Source organism: Macaca fascicularis, chromosome 18 (genome assembly GCF_037993035.2).
Source record: "Macaca fascicularis isolate 582-1 chromosome 18, T2T-MFA8v1.1".
Classification (NCBI taxonomy): domain Eukaryota; kingdom Metazoa; phylum Chordata; class Mammalia; order Primates; family Cercopithecidae; genus Macaca; species Macaca fascicularis.
Window position 1 is genome coordinate 81659565 of NC_088392.1, and position 19978 is coordinate 81679542.

Sequence of the window (19978 nt, forward strand, 5' to 3'; positions counted from 1 at the left end):
GCCGTTTTATACTCTAGTACAGAAGCAGAAACTCCGTCTTTTCAGGGCCCGTGACAAGGAAAAGGATAAAAGACAATAACCTTAAATTTCCAGAACACAGGTTTACTTTAACACGAAGGAAAATTACCCGGTGCGTAGTTTGTTTCTAGGACCATCTTCCCTGACGCGTGAGGAAGCTCTTCCCTGATCGTCCACTTAAAGGGTCTCTGCATTTCCCGAGCTTCCTGCTCCCTGGCCTCCGAGAAGAAAACGTCCTTCCTTGAGCCTTTTAAATGGGGCTTGTCAGTGAGGAGCCTTCTGAAGGGTGGTCCTCGGATCAGCCACATTTAGAGTTGGCCTGTCCTGGCATTGCCGCTTACTGCTGTGTCGCTTTGGGCAAATTACTTAACCTTTCTGTGCCTCTGTTCTCTCACCTGTGAGACTGGGATAATAAGTAGAATTCATCTCATGGTCGTTGTAAGTGTCACATGGCCTAACTGAATGAGTCAGAGTGCCCGGGAGCATGCGGCCCACAGGAAGCGCCATCTCAGTGTTAGTTGTGGTCAGTGTTCAGGTCAGGCACCCCTGCTGTGTGCTCCTGCAGCGCACCCTTCCCTGGTGCCCTCACCTGCTCCACGCTGAGCACGCGGCTGGGTGCCACGCCGAGTTGCGCAGGCCTCACGACCCAGCTAGCTCTTGCGAGAGATGTGAAGTAGGGACAGCAGGGACAAGGGCAGTTCCTGGCTCTCTTTGTCTCCTGCAGCGCATCGCGGTGGCCGGCACATAGTGAGCGCTTAGCGTTTGCTGCGTGCAGCCCTGGAGCTGACATCAAAGAGGATCAACCTCAGGCTGGAATTTTCTAGAACACTCGGGCACTGGAGAGCAGTGAATTCTTGTCCTCACAGCATCTGTGTGTCAGGCTAGTCTTCAAATGCCGCAGATGAAAACAGAGTATAGTTATACAGATCTGATGTCAAGGTTGACTTTGGACTAGCTTGGATTTTTGGCCCATGCTTTCTCTAATATGTGGCTTAATATATGCTCCAGTATAAAACTAAAACCCTGGAATGTGCCTTGACTTTATCTCAACTTTTGAAGAAATGAGTGGTTTGGCCAAAGCTGAAGGTCTTGGAGCTACCTGGACACATCCTGGAGTTTATAAGCAAGACGGAGAGGAGCTACAGAGGTGACAGTATGTGCCGCTTAGGACGGGTGCGGGCCGCTGCCCTAACACCTACGGGAAAGATGGCCCCAGGGGTGCAGTCACTTGGCAACAACGTGGGCCATCCTGAACACCACCTGTGTGTGCCATATACTGCAAGTGTGCCAGAATGCGTGACGTTTGCCTGGATTAAGGAGCTAATGAAACTGGGGTTTCAGTCTCTCAAGGGGCAGTTACACTTTTTATGGGGTTAAAAACTGAGAACTAGAATAGCAGTATCTAACTCCTGAGTTAATCAGCATCTGGAGCCTCATTTTCTATGGTGTACCCAGAAATAAGATGAATTCCAAAAGTTATTCAGCCTTCCAGTTTGGGGATGAAAGTGAAAATTGTAATATATTTGAAAAGCAAAATAAAATATTTTCTGAGTAACCACATCAAGCATTTTAAACAGTAAAATATTCAGTGTGTTTTTCTATAGGAAAACATGTTTCACCTGAAATATGCAGATTTCTATCCCCCTTCAACACCCTCCCGCCCAGAAGATGTCGTGGCAGATTTCTGAGGGCACCGTCAGTGCGCCTGGTTGATAAGGAAACCTTTGGGGGCGTGCCAGCAGCCACCAGGCAGGCAGGACACATGTGGCAGGTGTAGGCGCTGCTTCCGGAATGCTCAAGGGCCAGGACTCTCTTCCTGGCATCTGGCTCTCTCAAGGAGCAGGAAGGCTGAGACGGGGACAGAGAGCAGGGCCAGGCTCACAGGGTGGAGGCTTGGTGTCGTCACCATTCTGTCTTATGAGAAGTCTGCTCCTGGCACTTGAGTTTGTCCAGAGTGCAGAATTAGAGGGTTCTCTTAACACGTGGTGTCCAGGAATCCTGAGAGACTTCCTGAGTTTTATGAAGGATGCCAAATATTCTAGAGATAGTGTCTCAACACCAGAGCCTCCGTTTTAGTGAGACAGGGTCTCGTTCTGTTGTGCAGGCTGGGGTGCGTTTGCACAATCACAGCTCGCTGCATTCTCGACCTCCTGGGCTCGAGTGATCCTCCTGTTCAGCCTCCAGAGTAGCTGGGATGACGGGCCTGTGCCACCACACCTGGCTAGTTTTAAAATTTTTTTTGAAGACGTGGTCTCACCATGGTGCCCAGGCTTGTCTCACTGGCCTCAAGCAGTCCTCCTCTCTTGGCCTCACAAAGTGTCGGGGTTACGGTTGTGAGCCACTGTGTCCAGCCCAGAGCCTCTGTTAACATAAGCCGGCTAGCTTGGCCATTCTTGGGGACCTCGATGATGCTGTTAACCCCTGCTGGTTCTCCTGAAAGGTGTGAGTGGATCAATATGACCCACTGGCACGGAGCGGAGGATGGCAGGAAGCACCTGCTGTGCCCAGGAGGGCAGTGTTACTGCTTTACCTACACACAGACTCTTGCTGGTTGAGTGCTGTTCTTTGAAATCATTGCTGAATGACAGTTAGCAAAAACAAGAGCCTCCGCACGTCCTCGTGGTGGTTTGCTTGCGCCACGATTTCTCCGAGCCCCCGGCTGGGTCATTTCATCCAGGTGAGGTGTCTGGAGCAGAGCAGGGGCTTCTGAAACGCTGACGTGCCCATCACTCACCCGGGCATCTGGTCCACGCACAGGCTCCGGTTCCGCAGGTCTGGGCGGGGCTCGAGATCGCGTTTCGGATAAGCTCCCGGGGATGCTGCCGCCGCTGGTCTGTGGACCGCTCTGAGGAGCGAGGGTTGGATGTGTTATTTCATCCTCCTGACCACCCTGTGAAGTAAGCATCCTCTGCCTCATTTTACAGATGAGGAAACGCACCCAGCTCGACCTAACGCAGGTGGCAGGGTTGGAACCCAAAGTTGGTTCTAACTGACCTCTATAAATCTTTATACTGCCTCCCGTTTTCTTCTGGGGCTTGGAAGGTCGCTGCAATTTCAGGCACAAACCCACTTAGTAGGAGGTAGCTTAGCCATTATGAAAATCTATACCACTGTGAGTGTGGACTCCTAAGTAATTCCTTTTCTTCCGCTTAGTAGCATAGATAATGCGTAAGATAAACTCAGATCTGCTAATTCAGGGAGTCTTTTTGCATGTTAGGAAGCTATTTTAAAGCTGTTGAATCTGAACGAATTTATTTAATACGTTTGTAATCCGCATTATTGGCTTGCTGGCTCCATGGGGTCACACACTTTTATATTTGCGAACATTCCTACCGGGCGACAGGGCTGGTGGGAGCACGCGGGGCGTTTGCGTTTCTACGAAAAGCCGTCTGCGCTGCGTTTTTCTAAGCTCCAGGGATACACGAGGAGATTATTCCATGCTACAGCCTGATATCCACAAATATCACACTATTTCCGTGTTTTCAGTCTGTGGGAACATAAAGTTTGTGTTCTTTTAAAATCCTCACTCATGACTTTAAGCATAACAAACTGACTTAAAATGTACTGTTTTGTTTTCTAAAAGCCAAATTCCAGGGATTAATTTTTATGTGGAAAATTTCATCTCAGAGCACAATGTTGTAGCATAGTCGTAAACCTCAAAGAATGGGAATTTGTAATGGACTGAGCCATCGATTCTTAACAAGAGCTGCATTAACAGGCAGACGAGACAGTAAAATGGCTCCAAGAGCCTCATGGCAACATGTGGAGATGTAGAATCTTTTAACGTGGATTTGCAAGTTAACACATCCCCTTAGTGCCCAAAAAAAGTTGGGTAATCAGGCTAAAAAAAATCAAAGTAAGTCATCATCAGTCCCCTGGCATCCTTTGGTTAGTTTCAGTGGTCGCTCCATTTGTTGACTGTTGGCTAATTAATTCTGAGCTTGCTGGCCACTGAGCAAAACAAAGCGTGGGTGGCTGGCTGGGAGTGTCAGAGTCAGACTGCCCCGGCTCCAACTCCTAGCTGGCCTCTCACCAGCAGTTTGTCCTGGGACGAAAGACTCACCCTCTCTGGGCCTCGGTTTCCCCATCTGTAAAGTGGTAACAAGAAAAATGTGCCTCGCAGGGTTGGCGTGAAGATAAGAGATACACAGTGCTTGAAAGTGCCTTGCATATAGCAGTAAATCGTTATGAACGTTTACAAATGCTAACTTTATGCTGTAGAACCATTGAAAAGGTATTTCTAATTCTTTTTTTCTTCTTATTTTATTTTACTTTAAGTTCTGGGATACATGTGCTGAATGTGCAGGTCTGTTACGTAGGTTTACTTGTGCCATGGTGGTTTGCTGCACCTGTCAACCCGTCATCTAGGTTTTAAGCCCTGTATACATTAGCTATTTGTCCTATTGCTCTTCCTCCCCTTGCTCTCCCCAGCCCCCAACAGGCCCCACTGTGTGATGTTCCCCTCCCTGTGTCCATGTGTTCTCATTGTTCAACTCCCACTTATGAGTGAGAACATGCGGTGTTTGGTTTTCTGTTCCTGTGTTACTTTGCTGAGGATGATGGTTTCCAGCTTCATCCATGTCCATGCAAAGGACATGAACTTGTTCTTTTTTATGGCTGCGTAGTATTCCATGGTGTATCTGTGCCACATTTTCTTTACCCGGTCTATCATTGATGGGCGTTCGGGTTCTTTCCAAGTCTTTGCTATTGTAAATAATGTTGCAATAAACATATGTGTGCATGTGTCTTTACAGTGGAATGATTTATAATCCTTTGAGTATATGCCCAGTAATGGGACTGCTGGGCCAAATGATATTTCTGGTTCTAGATCCTTGAGGAACTGCCACACTGTCTTCCACAATGGCTGAACTAATTTACACTCCCACCAACAGTGTAAAAGAAAAAACAACCCCATCAAAAAGTGGGTGAAGGATATGAACAGACACTTCTCAAAAGAAGACATTTATGCAGCCAACCAACCTATGAAAAGAAAAAAAGCTCATCATCACTGGTCGTTAGAGAAATGCAAATCAAAACCACAATGAGATACCATCTCACTCCAGTTAGAATGGTGACCACTATTTCTAATTCTTCAAGTGATCTTTTTCTGCGAGAATTTCTGTTGTGAGCGAAGCACCCGCGGCAAGGCAGGCTGTGGAGGGGGAGGCAGCGGGGCTCACCGAGAAACCCTGGGGGTGAGAGCTGGGGCTGGGACCGGGGCTGGGTGAGATGCTAACTGGGCTTGGAGATGACAGATACAGATTCTGGGAGAGCAGAGCCTCCCTTTACTGCTCAGAAATTTTTTCCTGAAGCTAATGAGCTCTGAGTAGCCCCTGAGCTACTAACTTACCATACTTGGAGTGGCTGAATGAGAGCTGAAGTCTCAGCTGATGGCCTCCGGTCAAATCCCTGGCCCAGGCTGCCTCTTTTTGGCCATTCAGGACAGCAAGGTTCCAGCCGCCTTAGCTTGTCCTATGCAGGTCTCAACTGGTAGCCGATCCTTAGAGCCCGTTTGGTTCCTTAAAGAAGCAGCTACCTGCAGATGGAACTATGACGACTCAGCCACACAGAAACACTTACCTGTGGGACTTCACTGAGGGCCCAGTGCGTTTCCTGCCGAGGACTGTAAGCGCTCGGGTAAATATTCGTCAGATGGATTAATGAGCTACCGACAAACTCCTGTGGTGTGTCTTTGGCATCCCTGCCTTGCTCCATTTTCAAGGCCCCTACTGCACACACAGATACCTCCTAAGCTCTGAGACGTGTGGTGACTGCACAAAACTCGTATTAGAAGTGAGAGCCCCAGAGTGCTCATGTGAACGAGGCGATGTAAAGATGATGAGGGAGGAGGGAGTTCCGAATGCAAATGTTTCTACACTTTCATATTCGTGTGTTCCACAGGCTTGCCTCTCCCATGCCCTTCTGCTATGTGTGCTGCCATTTCCTCTGAATGAGGGAAAAGAAATGTTGGCAGCCGTCAGCTAAAATCCCCAGCGATGCACACGCGGTCGTGCAGCCAGGGTGAGCTGTGTGTCAGGGCACGAACCCCGAGTCACGCCTTGACCTGTGAACTTCCTTTTCCGAAGCACCATCTTCAGGTTAAAAGGGAGGAAAAACAAAACTTACGAGCACGACCTAGTGCATCTGCCCAGACGGCCCCTCAGCAGGGCTGGGAGAGGCCCCGTGCCTGTGTTAAAGCCACACATCCCAAGACGGACTCTATACCATGTCCCCAGACACCCACACTCAGTATGCGTGTGCGTGTGTGTGTGTGTGAAGTGTGGGCAACATTTTCAAAGTAAACTTGCCTTCATAAAGTCAAAAGTTTTGAAAGTGGTTTTTAAACAGGTTGAACTGTGAGAACATTAAACTGACTGGACAAGGAGCTCAGTTAAGATGGGTCCATGGCCGGGTGCGGTGGCCACACCTATAATCCCAGGACTCAGTTAAGATGGGTCCATGGCCGGGTGCGGTGGCCACACCTATAATCCCAGGACTCAGTTAAGATGGGTCCATGGCCGGGTGCGGTGGCCACACCTATAATCCCAGGACTCAGTTAAGATGGGTCCATGGCCGGGTGCGGTGGCCACACCTATAATCCCAGGACTCGGTTAAGATGGGTCCATGGCCGGGTGCGGTGGCCACACCTATAATCCCAGGACTCGGTTAAGATGGGTCCATGGCCGGGTGCGGTGGCCACACCTATAATCCCAGGACTCTGAAAGGCCGAAGCAGGTGGGTCACTTGAGGTTGGGAGTTCCAGGACAGCCTGGCCAACATGGTGAAACCCCGTCTCTACTAAAACTACAAAAATTACAAGAATTAGCCCAGCATGTTGGCACATGCCTGTAATCCCAGCTATTCGGGAAGCTAAGGTGGGAGAATCACTTGAACCCAGGAGGCAGAGGTTGCAGTGATCAGAGATTTTGCCACTGCACGCCCGCCTGGGCAACACAGCAAGACTGCATCAAAAAGAAAAGAAAAGAAAGAAGAGAAGAGAAAAGATTGGCTCCCATGGCCAAGATGCCCAGTGACAGGGAAGCCAGTCAGACACAGTAAGTGCTGAAACACTAGGGAATAGCCTATGACCATTAAATGAAAAAAAAGTCAATTTTCTTTTTTTTATATATGAAGTATTCATTCTACATCATGTTAAACCCCAAAGCGGGCTATTTGTAACCATTTCAAAATGTAAATATGTCCATTAGCAAAGGACAGAAGAACTTTTCTAGTTCCATGAAATTCACCAGCCCAATTTGGTTTTTTTGTTTTTTGGTTTTTTGGAGACGGAGTCTCACTTTGTCGCCCAGGCTGGAGTGAAGTGGCCCGATCTCGGCTTACGGCAACCTCCGCCTCCCAGGTTCAAGCGATTCTCCTGCCTCAGCCTCCCGAGTAGCTGGGATCACAGGCGTGTGCCACCACGCCAGCTAATTTTGTATTTTCAGTAGACACGGGGTTTCACCATGTTGGCCAGGCTGGTCTTGAACTCCTGACCTCAGGTGAGCTGCCCACCTCGGCCTCCCAAAGTGCTGGGATTATAGGCTTGAGCCACCGTGCTGCCCCACAAAGCCCTACTTTTAAGAAACAGACAGGTGCAGTGGCCTACGGCGTTCCTCGCTGAGGCCCTGAGCCTGACGAGGAAGTGCAGGCCCAGGTGGCACAAGGAGGGGCGGCTTGAAGTGGCCGCAGCTTCTAAGTCTTTCTGAAGCCGCCTCCTCCCGAGGGTGACTCCGTCTTCGTTCAGCCCGCGGTGACTCTGAGAAGTCACGGAAAGTCTGGCACAGGAAGGGGAGTTTCGTGTTTAATATGGAAATTGCTCAGGAAGAATCACACCGTCCGGATTTCCCCGGCGGCTGGATATTAACAAACGGTCACTTTCCTTGCTGAAATTCTCTGGTTTCCTTTTATCCACGCGAAGCTTCTGGAAACTCTCCTGGGCGGCTCTTCTGTTGCTTTTCTGCCGCTGCCCCCAAAAATGAGAGTGTGAGAAGGTGACGTCTTCTGACCACCTGGAGGAGCCCGCGGTGACATCAGGGCCGGTCCCTGCTGTCGTGCCCCAGGTGACGCGCCCGGGCTGACAGCAGGGCTGGCCGCTGACGTCACTGTCCTGGCTTCTAACGCTGGTAGTAACCAACAGAGTTTAGTTTTGCTTTGACAACTCCTCCTACAGCCAGCACTATTGTTACGGCCCACATGTCATTCCTATTTACCCTAAATAAGGAGAAACAAAGGCTATTCTGGGCCCCGGGCACTGCTTGTGGCGGGGGTTATTTGCAGGTTACCATGGCAGGCTGCCCTTTCCACCGCGCCGGCCGGCCACCCCGCGATTTTCTCTGAAAACTGCGACAGACTCGCAGCCTGCCCTGAATTTTCTTCACACAGCCTGGGGGCATCCGAACGCGGGCATCCGATGTTGGAGATGTTTTACACTCAGATGAAACACACTGTTTAGACCTCGGGGAAAAGAGACTGCGCTGGAACAAAATGAACCGGGAGAAGGCGCCCTCCTGAGACACGTGTCTGCTTTCATGTCTGAATTGCCTGGGATTCTGTTCTCTAATTCCTGATCCTTATAAACTGAAACTGCCTAGGAACACCGAGCGTCCTGACTCTGAAGGAGTCTCTGGCGTGTCTGTGCTGCCGTACATGGGGAATAGTGATGTGAGGCAGAGGGAGAGGGAAGGAATGGGAGAGTCGAGAGGGAAGAGAGCACTGGAGGGAGAGGAGCACGCACTGTTTCCTGCTGTGGTTAGGACCTCACCCCTTGCCAGTACAGAGCTCGGCGGCAAGAGCCGCTGGGAGCTGCTCCCATCAGTTAGAGGATGTGGAGAGGGAGCACCAGGAGAGGACAGCCCCAGCCTGGCTCGCAGCCTGAGGGGCGCTGTGGGTGCTCCCAGCCGGGCAAGCACGCTCTGGGAGCGGAGCTGCAGGGGAGAAGCACGCGAGCCTAACGTGAGTGTCCTGCCTGTCGCGGCTCCTGCCTTGGTCAGCGCTCTCTCCAGTCCTTCTGCACCGAAAGCTTCCAGCAGAGATCGAGGGAAGGAGTGTTGTGTGAGACTTGCCGATTTCCTCCTTTCTGTCTGGACTGGTTTGACATTTGCCTGTTGAAAAGATTATTGAGCACAGTGAGACAAGATGAGCCGTCTAGCTGCGTCCTGCTTGCCTGTGTGTGTGACACGTCCAGGTGTCAGGCCAAACCCGAGACGTGCGGACTGCTCACTGATAGACGCTGCTGTGAACAGCACTGCCCTAGGTGTACAGCCGGTCTCAGGATCGGAGACCCTGGACTTCCTCTGCTCGGTGACACGCCGGCTTCCTGCCGCAGAGCTGCTGGTTTCTGTTGATGGCAGTTGATAATTGGTAGCCACAGTCTGCGGTCGGAGCCACAGCATTTGAGTCTAGCACCTGGGGTGGGCCCTGCTGATACAGTAGAGAGAGAGTGAACGAGGCAGACAGAAGCACCCCCCCCCACGCTCACACACTCTCCCACACCCCACGCCAGCTATAACTGCAGCTCGGAGCTGCCTGGAGAGGAGATTGCTGGAAGCCGAAGGGATGCTTTGAACGTGGGGGGCTGCGTCACAGTTGAACTCCCACTTGCAGAGGACCTGATTATGTCCAGTGACCACCCGAACAACAGCACACTGAAGGAGGCTCAGTTCAAAGACCTGTTCTTAAAAAAAGGTACATTTCCCAAGAACTGCTGTGGACGATGCTCTCTCGGGTTTGCTGTGGTTCTTCTTGGAGTTTGGTCTGAGGACAGAGTTGAGAAGAGGAGAAGCTCTTTCTCAAGAAGTTTGTTTCTCCCTAACGGGGTCTGTCAACTCGGAACATTTCAGGGTGGGACTCCCTTTAGGAAGACGCGTGTCAGGCTTTTTCCTCCTCTTTCAAGCCTGGAATCGTTTGTTGCTGTTGGAATCGTTTGTTGCTGTTGGAATCGTTTGTCCCTGTTGGAGGTGTTATGCATGAGCACACAGGTTGTTGCTTTGGAGTTTTGTTTTTCTCAAATGTCTGTATGTGAGGCTTAGACCTCGCCTGGAAGTTCGCTGCTTGTTGATAGGTCCTTTTTCTTGACCTTCAGGAGCTGAAAACTGCATTTTAAAGAAAAGGTATCAGGATGTGGCTGGTTCATGGAACACTTTCTTGGGCCATCCACCTAGTGACAGCAGCCATTAGGAAGGAGAACTGTGACTCTGAGAGGGGGAGAGAGAGGGAGAGAGAGCCAGAGAAAGTGAGAGACAGACAGACTGGCTGTGGGATGAGAGCCTCCGAAGCCAGCTCCCTCCCCTGTGGAAATGAAGGTTCCATTCCATGTGCAGCTGTGTTTTTTTTTTTCTGATGCACTTTCCTAAATTAATAATGTGGAGGTGGAGGTGAGGGTGGATTTTAAATGAATCCTATAGGGGGAATTATGGCTTATGTATGTATTTTTTTCCATTTATAGCATGGCGGAGGGATAGACTTTTAAAAGGTTTATAATTGCTCTTACTCCTCTGCTGAGTTTTTAGAAAATCCTGTCAGTCATCTTTGATCGGAACATATTTAGGTAAATTTCTTTCTAAAGAGATCATGAAACTCTAGGTTCTAAAATGCGTGGTGAGACGTAATTGTAGCGGATGAGCGCTGGGGCTTTCGTAACGCGAGGAGATGCCGCTGCAGCTGGACGGGCTCGTGGAGTCTGCATTCGAGGGATGCCCTGGTCCGTCCAGGCATTGCTGGCGGCTGCCCGCCTGCCCGTGCCGTCCGGGGCACCTGGCCTTGGGCCGGTATCAGGTGGCAGTGCCGGGGCCACACCTGCCTCCACGTTCATCTCTCCACCTGCGGGTCATAGGGACCGTTTCCTCATTCTATTATCATGCAACTGTTGTCCATAAATACATGGCTGCAAACAGCGGCTCCGCGCAACGAGAGGCTCTTTTCTCAGTGACCGAGCGCACCCTCTTAGACTAGTAACATTTTTTGAATAATTGTTGCAAAACATGAAAACCTTTAGCAAAACTCCAGCAGCACTGAAGGCGCCGGGAAGGGTTTGGGAGAACGTGTGTCTGTGCTAGACGCTGTTGGAGCAGCTCAGGCCTTTGGGGTGCCTTCCTTCTTAGGGCTTCTCCACCAGCGTCTCAATGGGGAACGCCAGCTTCGCGCCAGGCGCACGCTACCCGCTGAGACACTGGATGAACGAGGCGTTGACCCAGGGCTCACTCTGTAGAGGAAGAAGGCCAGAGAATGGATACCACCAAGGCAGTCGTAAGTGCTGCAACAGGGTTCCGAGCTGCACAGGAAGGCCCCAGAGGCAGTGAACCCGCCATCGGGGCTTAGGAAAGAGCTTTTAAAGGAAGGTAAAGCCAGCAGGTGACACCAAAACCTGGGTATTTCTGTCACGTGGCTTTTTTCCCTTCCGTTCCACTTGTTGTACCGTACGGTAGGGCCGCCAACCCACCTCCAAGGAAAATAAAATTCACAATATATCATGTAATCAGTATGATGATAGCTCTTATTGTTTTGCTTCTGTACTTCAAGCTGTGAAGTCATTCTTGTAACACAGGCTGAATTTTCCCCCTCAGCCGTGGTGTTTAATGAGTGTGAATCTTCATTCAACCATTAAAGTCTCCAAGAGTATTTTTATACTAACAGTTCACAAACTTGAGGCAATTATAGTCTAAGTAGATTCCAACTCCTGCCCCCACCCGTCTTCCTGCCACCACCGCCGCCCAGTCTCTGGAGGATCTTGGAAAGAATTTACCAGCCTTTAGGAACATTCAGCACTTTGAACGTGTCACGGAGCCATAAATAAAGAGTAAGACACCCCTGAGGCTGTCATGTCGCCACCACGCCCGTCTCCGCTGGGGACAGGAAGGAGACGCGACAAGTTCGCTGTGCAGAAGCCAGGCCACCCGTGGGAGGGCCGGTGTGTCCCAGCGGCGCGGCAGGAGCGTGCAGGGGAAGCGGCTGCCTGGAGGGGAGGCTCTGTGGCAGGCTTGGGGCTCCGGGAGAGGCCAGCGCGTCGGGGCGCGAGGGGGGAGCTGCGGTCGGTGGAGTAGGAAGTGACCACGCAGGGTGGGGCGAGGGCTTCGTGGCCAAGGGGTGGCCGTTTCTGTGACATCACAACGTTCTGCGTGGAACGTTTTCTGGATTCTTGCCAAGGTGCGTACGTGGCCTGGGGAAAGAGAGGAACGCATGCGGGGTCCGGACCGTGCCCCCTGCCCCATGATAGGGTCTTTGCGGGCACACGTTACGCATCTGGAGCTTAAAAATAAGTAAACTGTAGAAACAGGACTTCGCTGAAGGATAATATATCAGTGGCGGAACGACCACATGGAAGACGGTGTTAACCGTCCCACAAATAGAAATGAGTGTTACATGAGGAGCCTAAGGTGGGACAACCGCACTTCCCCAGGGCTCTTTAAAAATAGCGCAGACACTCATGCCTCTGGTATGATTCAGTTCAGCTCCTCATTGAACCAGGAAGGGACCCACAGACTTCACACCGCTGCTTCTGTTCCCGTAATTCTCCGGTGTGCAGCCTGGGATTTCCTGGAGAGGTTTCCGTAAAAATAGAGAGATGCCATCATCAGTGTCGTCACTGTCACTGCTGTACAATAATAAAAGAAGGTGCTAGGATGCCTTCCTGTAAGTTTTAGGCTAGATGTATTAAAAAGTATCCGGTATTTCCATTGCAGTGACTCATCTGTTACAGCGTCATGAACTACGGCGCCGTAGAAGGGGGATGTGAACATTTGACTTTGGCCTCAACTTCTTTCCTTGCGTGCCCTGCTTTCTGGCTCTCTTCTGTGGACATCCGTTGCTATTGAACAAGGAAACTCGACCCGTCGTCTGTGCCAGAATCCGTGTTAGGCGCGTAGCGTCCTGGAAGCCCCAAAGCATCCGATTAATTTTCTAAGAATGCTGCTACTCCTGCAGGTTTTATTTTTCCAAACTTTCTGTTTCAGCAGCTCTTCCAGAATTCATTCTCTTCTTAGCCTCCCTTTTCCAGCCGACTCCTTCCCCACCCCTAGAAACAAACCCAAACCCCAGGCATCTTTCCTTTCTGTGGATGCTCCACGCACCACAGCCACCCCCTGCCCTGCCACGTGAAAACGGGCTGTGGGCGTTTGGTGGAATTCTCCTGTTTAAAATGACTGAGAGGGCGTGGGAGGACAGGTGGGGGGGTCGCCACACACCCCTCGTGAGCTCGAAGAGGGTCACGGAGGGAGAGGGCATCTCAGGGCAGGGTCAGGGTCTGGGAATCCTCACACACGTTTCCAAGAACCTGTTGACCGCAGTTTTCACTTTGAGGCTCTCCTGGGCCCTGCCCGGGGCGGCGTGTGGCCCTGAAGAGAGTACGATGCTCATCTTTTCGGCTGCTAGAGTTCTGGCTCCCGTGACTTAAAGGCGAGAAGGGATCTGTTTCCACGTATGGGTTTTGCCCAGAGTCCCCAGAGCAGGCTGTGCTGCACGTGTGGGCCCCGCACTAGGCCCTGACACCCTCGGGGAGGACTTCAGGAGCACACGGGCCACCCCCGCCCGCAGCCAGGGACCGGGCTGCTGCAGTGAGATGACCGGGCTGCGAGGATGGTGGCTCTGGGACCAGGTGTCCCTGGGTCTTTGTTGCCTCTTGTGCCCAGGACTGAGTGCCCTCGTGGCTCAGGCCCTCATCAGGCTGCCGCCACCCCAGGGCTCCCCTCGGGGCCACTTGATTTTGTTTGCAGGGTCCTGGGGACAGTGTTCCTGCTCCCACAGCCTCGGAGTACGCCCGCGACCTTGACCTGCCCCAGGCACCGTGCCACTAGGGTGCCCACGAACCCCCAGGCCACCGCTCACCCGTGTGCTGTAGATGTACCTGCCACGGCCGGGCATGACTCATGTTTGAATCAGCCTCGGGGCAACAGCATGGCGCGGATGTCCCAGCAGGGCAGGGCAGTACCCACGTGTGTGGCAGGTTCATAAGAAGGCAGTGCCCTTAAAAAGAAAGATGGTGAGGGCTTTACTTTTTTTTTTTTTTTTTTTATAAAAGAGACAGGGTCTCGCTCTATTGCCCAAGCTGATCTTGAACTCCTGGCCTTAAACAGTTTCCCCGCCTTGGTCTCCCAAAGTGCTGAGATTCCAGACACGCCTGGCCTGGAGTTTACTTTTACAGGGAGTAATTCCATGCTCTGTTTCATACAACTGAGATCTTTCTCATCCTTGCCTGAATTTTTAAATCAGACCTTAGTTCAGAAAATGGACACCTTTCAGTCAATATCACATGTTCCATGTGCTGTGTCAGACCAAAAGAGGAATAAAATCCAGAGCAAATAAAGATCTAACATAAAATACAAACTCCAAAAATCTTAGGAAAAAAGTATGTTTAGAATATTAAAGAGGACCTTCCCAATCCAACAGGAAGTTTAGAAGCCATAAAGGAAAAAGAGAGTATTTGATGGTATAAAAATTTATAGCATCTATAGAGAAACTCATGGTGAAGTTTAAAGAAATGACTGGCTAGGGGAAATAGTTGCAACACGTAACAGACAAAGATGCGAAACCATAGTGTGTAAAGATTTCACATCAATACGTAAGAAATAAATGAGAAAACTATAAATACACTAATATGATTATGAAAAAGAGAAACACAGATTACCATAACCATAGGGAAAGATCTGAAATTACCAGTCATTGGAGAAATACAAATTAAAAAGAGATACCTATTTTTGCCCATCAGATTGTCACCGATTGAAAGGGTGAGTCTCCAGGGTGAATGAGGGCATGGGGAACACGCCTTCTTACTGGGATAGCCGGAACTAATGCAGCCTTTACAAAAGGCAGGTTCTCAGTAGCCACGAGGATTAAAAGTGATTATGCCCTGGGCCCAGAAACGTCACTTTTAGGAGTCTTTCCTACAAGTATGCCGACAAATGTGTGCCAGCCACACACTTGCACATACACACGTGCAACTTTGTGGTTCTAAGAGACAAAAGAAAAAAGCCACCTGAACAGCCACCAGCTGGGAAGGCAAATTCCAGTATGTTTTTACTCTGTGACAGACAGCCGCCGCAGAGCGAGGCCAGTGCGTGTGTGTGTGACAGCCGCCGCAGAGCGAGGCCAGTGCGTGTGTGACAGACAGCCGCCGCAGAGCGAGGCCAGTGCGTGTGTGACAGACAGCCGCCGCAGAGCGAGGCCAGTGCGCGTGTGTGACAGACAGCCGCCGCAGAGCGAGGCCAGTGTGCGTGTGTGACAGACAGCCGCCGCAGAGCGAGGCCAGTGCGCATGTGTGTGACAGACAGCCGCCGCAGAGCGAGGCCAGTGCGCGTGTGTGTGACAGCCGCCGCAGAGCGAGGCCAGTGCGTGTGTGTGTGACAGACAGCCGCCGCAGAGCGAGGCCAGTGCGTGTGTGACAGCCGCCGCAGAGCGAGGCCAGTGCGCGTGTGTGTGACAGCCGCTGCAGAGCGAGGCCAGTGCGTGTGTGTGTGACAGACAGCCGCCGCAGAGCGAGGCCAGTGCGTGTGTGTGTGACAGCCGCCGCAGAGCGAGGCCAGTGCGTGTGTGTGTGACAGACAACCGCCGCAGAGCGAGGCCAGTGCGTGTGTGTGTGTGACAGACAGCCGCCGCAGAGCGAGGCCAGTGCGTGTGTGTGACAGACAGCCGCCGCAGAGCGAGGCCAGTGCGTGTGTGACAGACAGCCGCCGCAGAGCGAGGCCAGTGCGCGTGTGTGACAGCCGCCGCAGAGCGAGGCCAGTGTGTGTGTGTGTGACAGACAGCCGCCGCAGAGCGAGGCCAGTGCGTGTGCGTGTGACAGCCGCCGCAGAGCGAGGCCAGTGCGTGTGTGTGTGACAGACAACCGCCGCAGAGCGAGGCCAGTGCGTGTGTGTGTGTGACAGACAGCCGCCGCAGAGCGAGGCCAGTGCGTGTGTGTGACAGACAGCCGCCGCAGAGCGAGGCCAGTGCGTGTGTGACAGACAGCCGCCGCAGAGCGAGGCCAGTGCGCGTGTGTGACAGACAGCCGCCGCAGAGCGAGGCCAGTGTGTGTGTGTGTGACAGACAGCCGCCGCAGAGCGAGGCCAGTGCGTGTGCGTGTGACAACCGCCGCAGAGCGAGGCCAGTGCGTGTGTGTGTGTGACAGACAGCCGCCGCAGAGCGAGGCCAGTGCGTGTGTGTGTGACAGACAGCCGCCGCAGAGCGAGGCCAGTGCGTGTGTGTGTGTGACAGACAACCGCCGCAGCGCGAGGCCAGTGCGTGTGTGTGTGACAGACAGCCGCCGCAGAGCGAGGCCAGTGCGCGTGTGTGTGACAGACAGCCGCCGCAGAGCGAGGCCAGTGTGTGTGTGACAGACAGCCGCCACAGAGCGAGGCCAGTGTGTGTGTGTGACAGACAGCCGCCGCAGAGCGAGGCCAGTGTGTGTGTGTGTGACAGCCGCCGCAGAGCGAGGCCAGTGCGTGTGTGTGTGACAGCCGCCGCAGAGCAAGGCCAGTGCGTGTGTGTGTGTGACAGACAGCCGCCGCAGAGCGAGGCCAGTGCGTGTGTGTGTGACAGACAGCCGCCGCAGAGCGAGGCCAGTGCGTGTGTGTGTGACAGACAGCCGCCGCAGAGCGAGGCCAGTGCGTGTGTGTGTGTGACAGACAACCGCCGCAGAGCGAGGCCAGTGCGTGTGTGTGTGACAGACAGCCGCCGCAGAGCGAGGCCAGTGCGCGTGTGTGTGACAGACAGCCGTCGCAGAGCGAGGCCAGTGCGTGTGTGTGTGACAGACAGCCGCCGCAGAGCGAGGCCAGTGCGTGTGTGTGTGACAGACAGCCGCCACAGAGCGAGGCCAGTGTGTGTGTGTGACAGACAGCCGCCGCAGAGCGAGGCCAGTGTGTGTGTGTGTGACAGCCGCCGCAGAGCGAGGCCAGTGCATGTGTGTGTGACAGCCGCCGCAGAGCGAGGCCAGTGCGTGTGTGTGTGTGACAGCCACCGCAGAGTGAGGCCAGTGCGCGTGTGTGTGACAGACAGCCGCCGCAGAGCGAGGCCAGTGCGTGTATGTGTGTGACAGACAGCCGCCGCAGAGCGAGGCCAGTGCGTGTGTGTGTGACAGCCGCCGCAGAGCGAGGCCAGTGTGTGTGTGACAGACAGCCGCCGCAGAGCGAGGCCAGTGTGTGTGTGTGTGACAGCCGCCGCAGAGCGAGGCCAGTGCGTGTATGTGTGTGACAGCCGCCGCAGAGCGAGGCCAGTGCGTGTATGTGTGTGACAGACAGCCGCCGCAGAGCGAGGCCAGTGCGTGTATGTGTGTGACAGACAGCCGCCGCAGAGCGAGGCCAGTGTGTGTGTGTGTGACAGTGCACGTGTGTGACAGCCGCCGCAGAGCGAGGCCAGCGTGTGTGACAGACAGCCGCCGCAGAGCGAGGCCAGTGCGTGCGTGTGTGACAGACAGCCGCCGCAGAGCGAGGCCAGTGCGTGTATGTGTGTGACAGACAGCCGCCGCAGAGCGAGGCCAGTGCGTGTATGTGTGTGACAGACAGCCGCCGCAGAGCGAGGCCAGTGCGTGTATGTGTGACAGACAGCCGCCGCAGAGCGAGGCCAGTGCGTGTATGTGTGTGACAGACAGCCGCCGCAGAGCGAGGCCAGTGCGTGTATGTGTGACAGACAGCCGCCGCAGAGCGAGGCCAGTGCGTGTATGTGTGTGACAGACAGCCGCCGCAGAGCGAGGCCAGTGCGTGTATGTGTGTGACAGACAGCCGCCGCAGAGCGAGGCCAGTGCGTGTGTGTGTGACAGACAGCCGCCGCAGAGCGAGGCCAGTGCGTGTGTGTGTGTGACAGACAACCGCCGCAGCGCGAGGCCAGTGCGTGTGTGTGTGACAGACAGCCGCCGCAGAGCGAGGCCAGTGCGCGTGTGTGTGACAGACAGCCGCCGCAGAGCGAGGCCAGTGTGTGTGTGACAGACAGCCGCCACAGAGCGAGGCCAGTGTGTGTGTGTGACAGACAGCCGCCGCAGAGCGAGGCCAGTGTGTGTGTGTGTGACAGCCGCCGCAGAGCGAGGCCAGTGCGTGTGTGTGTGACAGCCGCCGCAGAGCAAGGCCAGTGCGTGTGTGTGTGTGACAGACAGCCGCCGCAGAGCGAGGCCAGTGCGTGTGTGTGTGACAGACAGCCGCCGCAGAGCGAGGCCAGTGCGTGTGTGTGTGACAGACAGCCGCCGCAGAGCGAGGCCAGTGCGTGTGTGTGTGTGACAGACAACCGCCGCAGAGCGAGGCCAGTGCGTGTGTGTGTGACAGACAGCCGCCGCAGAGCGAGGCCAGTGCGCGTGTGTGTGACAGACAGCCGTCGCAGAGCGAGGCCAGTGCGTGTGTGTGTGACAGACAGCCGCCGCAGAGCGAGGCCAGTGCGTGTGTGTGTGACAGACAGCCGCCACAGAGCGAGGCCAGTGTGTGTGTGTGACAGACAGCCGCCGCAGAGCGAGGCCAGTGTGTGTGTGTGTGACAGCCGCCGCAGAGCGAGGCCAGTGCATGTGTGTGTGACAGCCGCCGCAGAGCGAGGCCAGTGCGTGTGTGTGTGTGACAGCCGCCGCAGAGCGAGGCCAGTGCGTGTGTGTGTGACAGACAGCCGCCGCAGAGCGAGGCCAGTGCGTGTGTGTGTGACAGCCGCCGCAGAGCGAGGCCAGTGCGTGTGTGACAGACAGCCGTCGCAGAGCGAGGCCAGTGCGTGTGTGTGTGACAGACAGCCGCCGCAGAGCGAGGCCAGTGTGTGTGTGACAGACAGCCGCCACAGAGCGAGGCCAGTGTGTGTGTGTGACAGACAGCCGCCGCAGAGCGAGGCCAGTGTGTGTGTGTGTGACAGCCGCCGCAGAGCGAGGCCAGTGCATGTGTGTGTGACAGCCGCCGCAGAGCGAGGCCAGTGCGTGTGTGTGTGTGACAGCCGCCGCAGAGTGAGGCCAGTGCGCGTGTGTGTGACAGACAGCCGCCGCAGAGCGAGGCCAGTGCGTGTATGTGTGTGACAGACAGCCGCCGCAGAGCGAGGCCAGTGCGTGTGTGTGTGACAGCCGCCGCAGAGCGAGGCCAGTGTGTGTGTGACAGACAGCCGCCGCAGAGCGAGGCCAGTGTGTGTGTGTGTGACAGCCGCCGCAGAGCGAGGCCAGTGCGTGTATGTGTGTGACAGCCGCCGCAGAGCGAGGCCAGTGCGTGTATGTGTGTGACAGACAGCCGCCGCAGAGCGAGGCCAGTGCGTGTATGTGTGTGACAGACAGCCGCCGCAGAGCGAGGCCAGTGTGTGTGTGTGTGACAGTGCACGTGTGTGACAGCCGCCGCAGAGCGAGGCCAGCGTGTGTGACAGACAGCCGCCGCAGAGCGAGGCCAGTGCGTGCGTGTGTGACAGACAGCCGCCGCAGAGCGAGGCCAGTGCGTGTATGTGTGTGACAGACAGCCGCCGCAGAGCGAGGCCAGTGCGTGTATGTGTGTGACAGACAGCCGCCGCAGAGCGAGGCCAGTGCGTGTATGTGTGACAGACAGCCGCCGCAGAGCGAGGCCAGTGCGTGTATGTGTGTGACAGACAGCCGCCGCAGAGCGAGGCCAGTGCGTGTATGTGTGACAGACAGCCGCCGCAGAGCGAGGCCAGTGCGTGTATGTGTGTGACAGACAGCCGCCGCAGAGCGAGGCCAGTGCGTGTATGTGTGTGACAGACAGCCGCCGCAGAGCGAGGCCAGTGCGTGTATGTGTGACAGACAGCCGCCGCAGAGCGAGGCCAGTGCACGTGTGTGACAGACAGCCGCCGCAGAGCGAGGCCAGTGCGCGTGTGTGACAGACAGCCGCCGCAGAGCGAGGCCAGTGTGTGTGTGTGACAGACAGCCGCCGCAGAGTGAGGCCAGTGCGCGTGTGTGTGACAGACAGCCGCCGCAGAGCGAGGCCAGTGCGTGTATGTGTGTGACAGACAGCCGCCGCAGAGCGAGGCCAGTGCGTGTATGTGTGTGACAGACAGCCGCCGCAGAGCGAGGCCAGTGCGTGTATGTGTGACAGACAGCCGC

General features: G+C 54.4%; 1 protein-coding gene across 34 annotated transcripts in view; it reads left to right on the forward strand.

The window, feature by feature from the left end:
• The window catches only part of LDLRAD4 (low density lipoprotein receptor class A domain containing 4), a 449266-nt gene that overhangs the window by 392722 nt on the left and 36566 nt on the right, over positions 1 to 19978 (forward strand). For 2 of the 34 annotated variants that reach the window (XM_074023005.1, XM_074023008.1), the window contains exon 1: positions 8617 to 9995. The exons of 30 other annotated variants lie outside the window; for them this stretch is intronic. In XM_074023005.1, the coding sequence (XP_073879106.1) occupies positions 9980 to 9995 (16 nt within the window). In that variant the 5' untranslated portion in view covers positions 8617 to 9979. Of the gene's footprint in view, positions 1 to 8616; positions 9996 to 19978 lie in introns of those variants that run through there. 2 more of the 34 variants (XM_045377676.3, XM_005587271.5) reach the window with 1 other exon arrangement.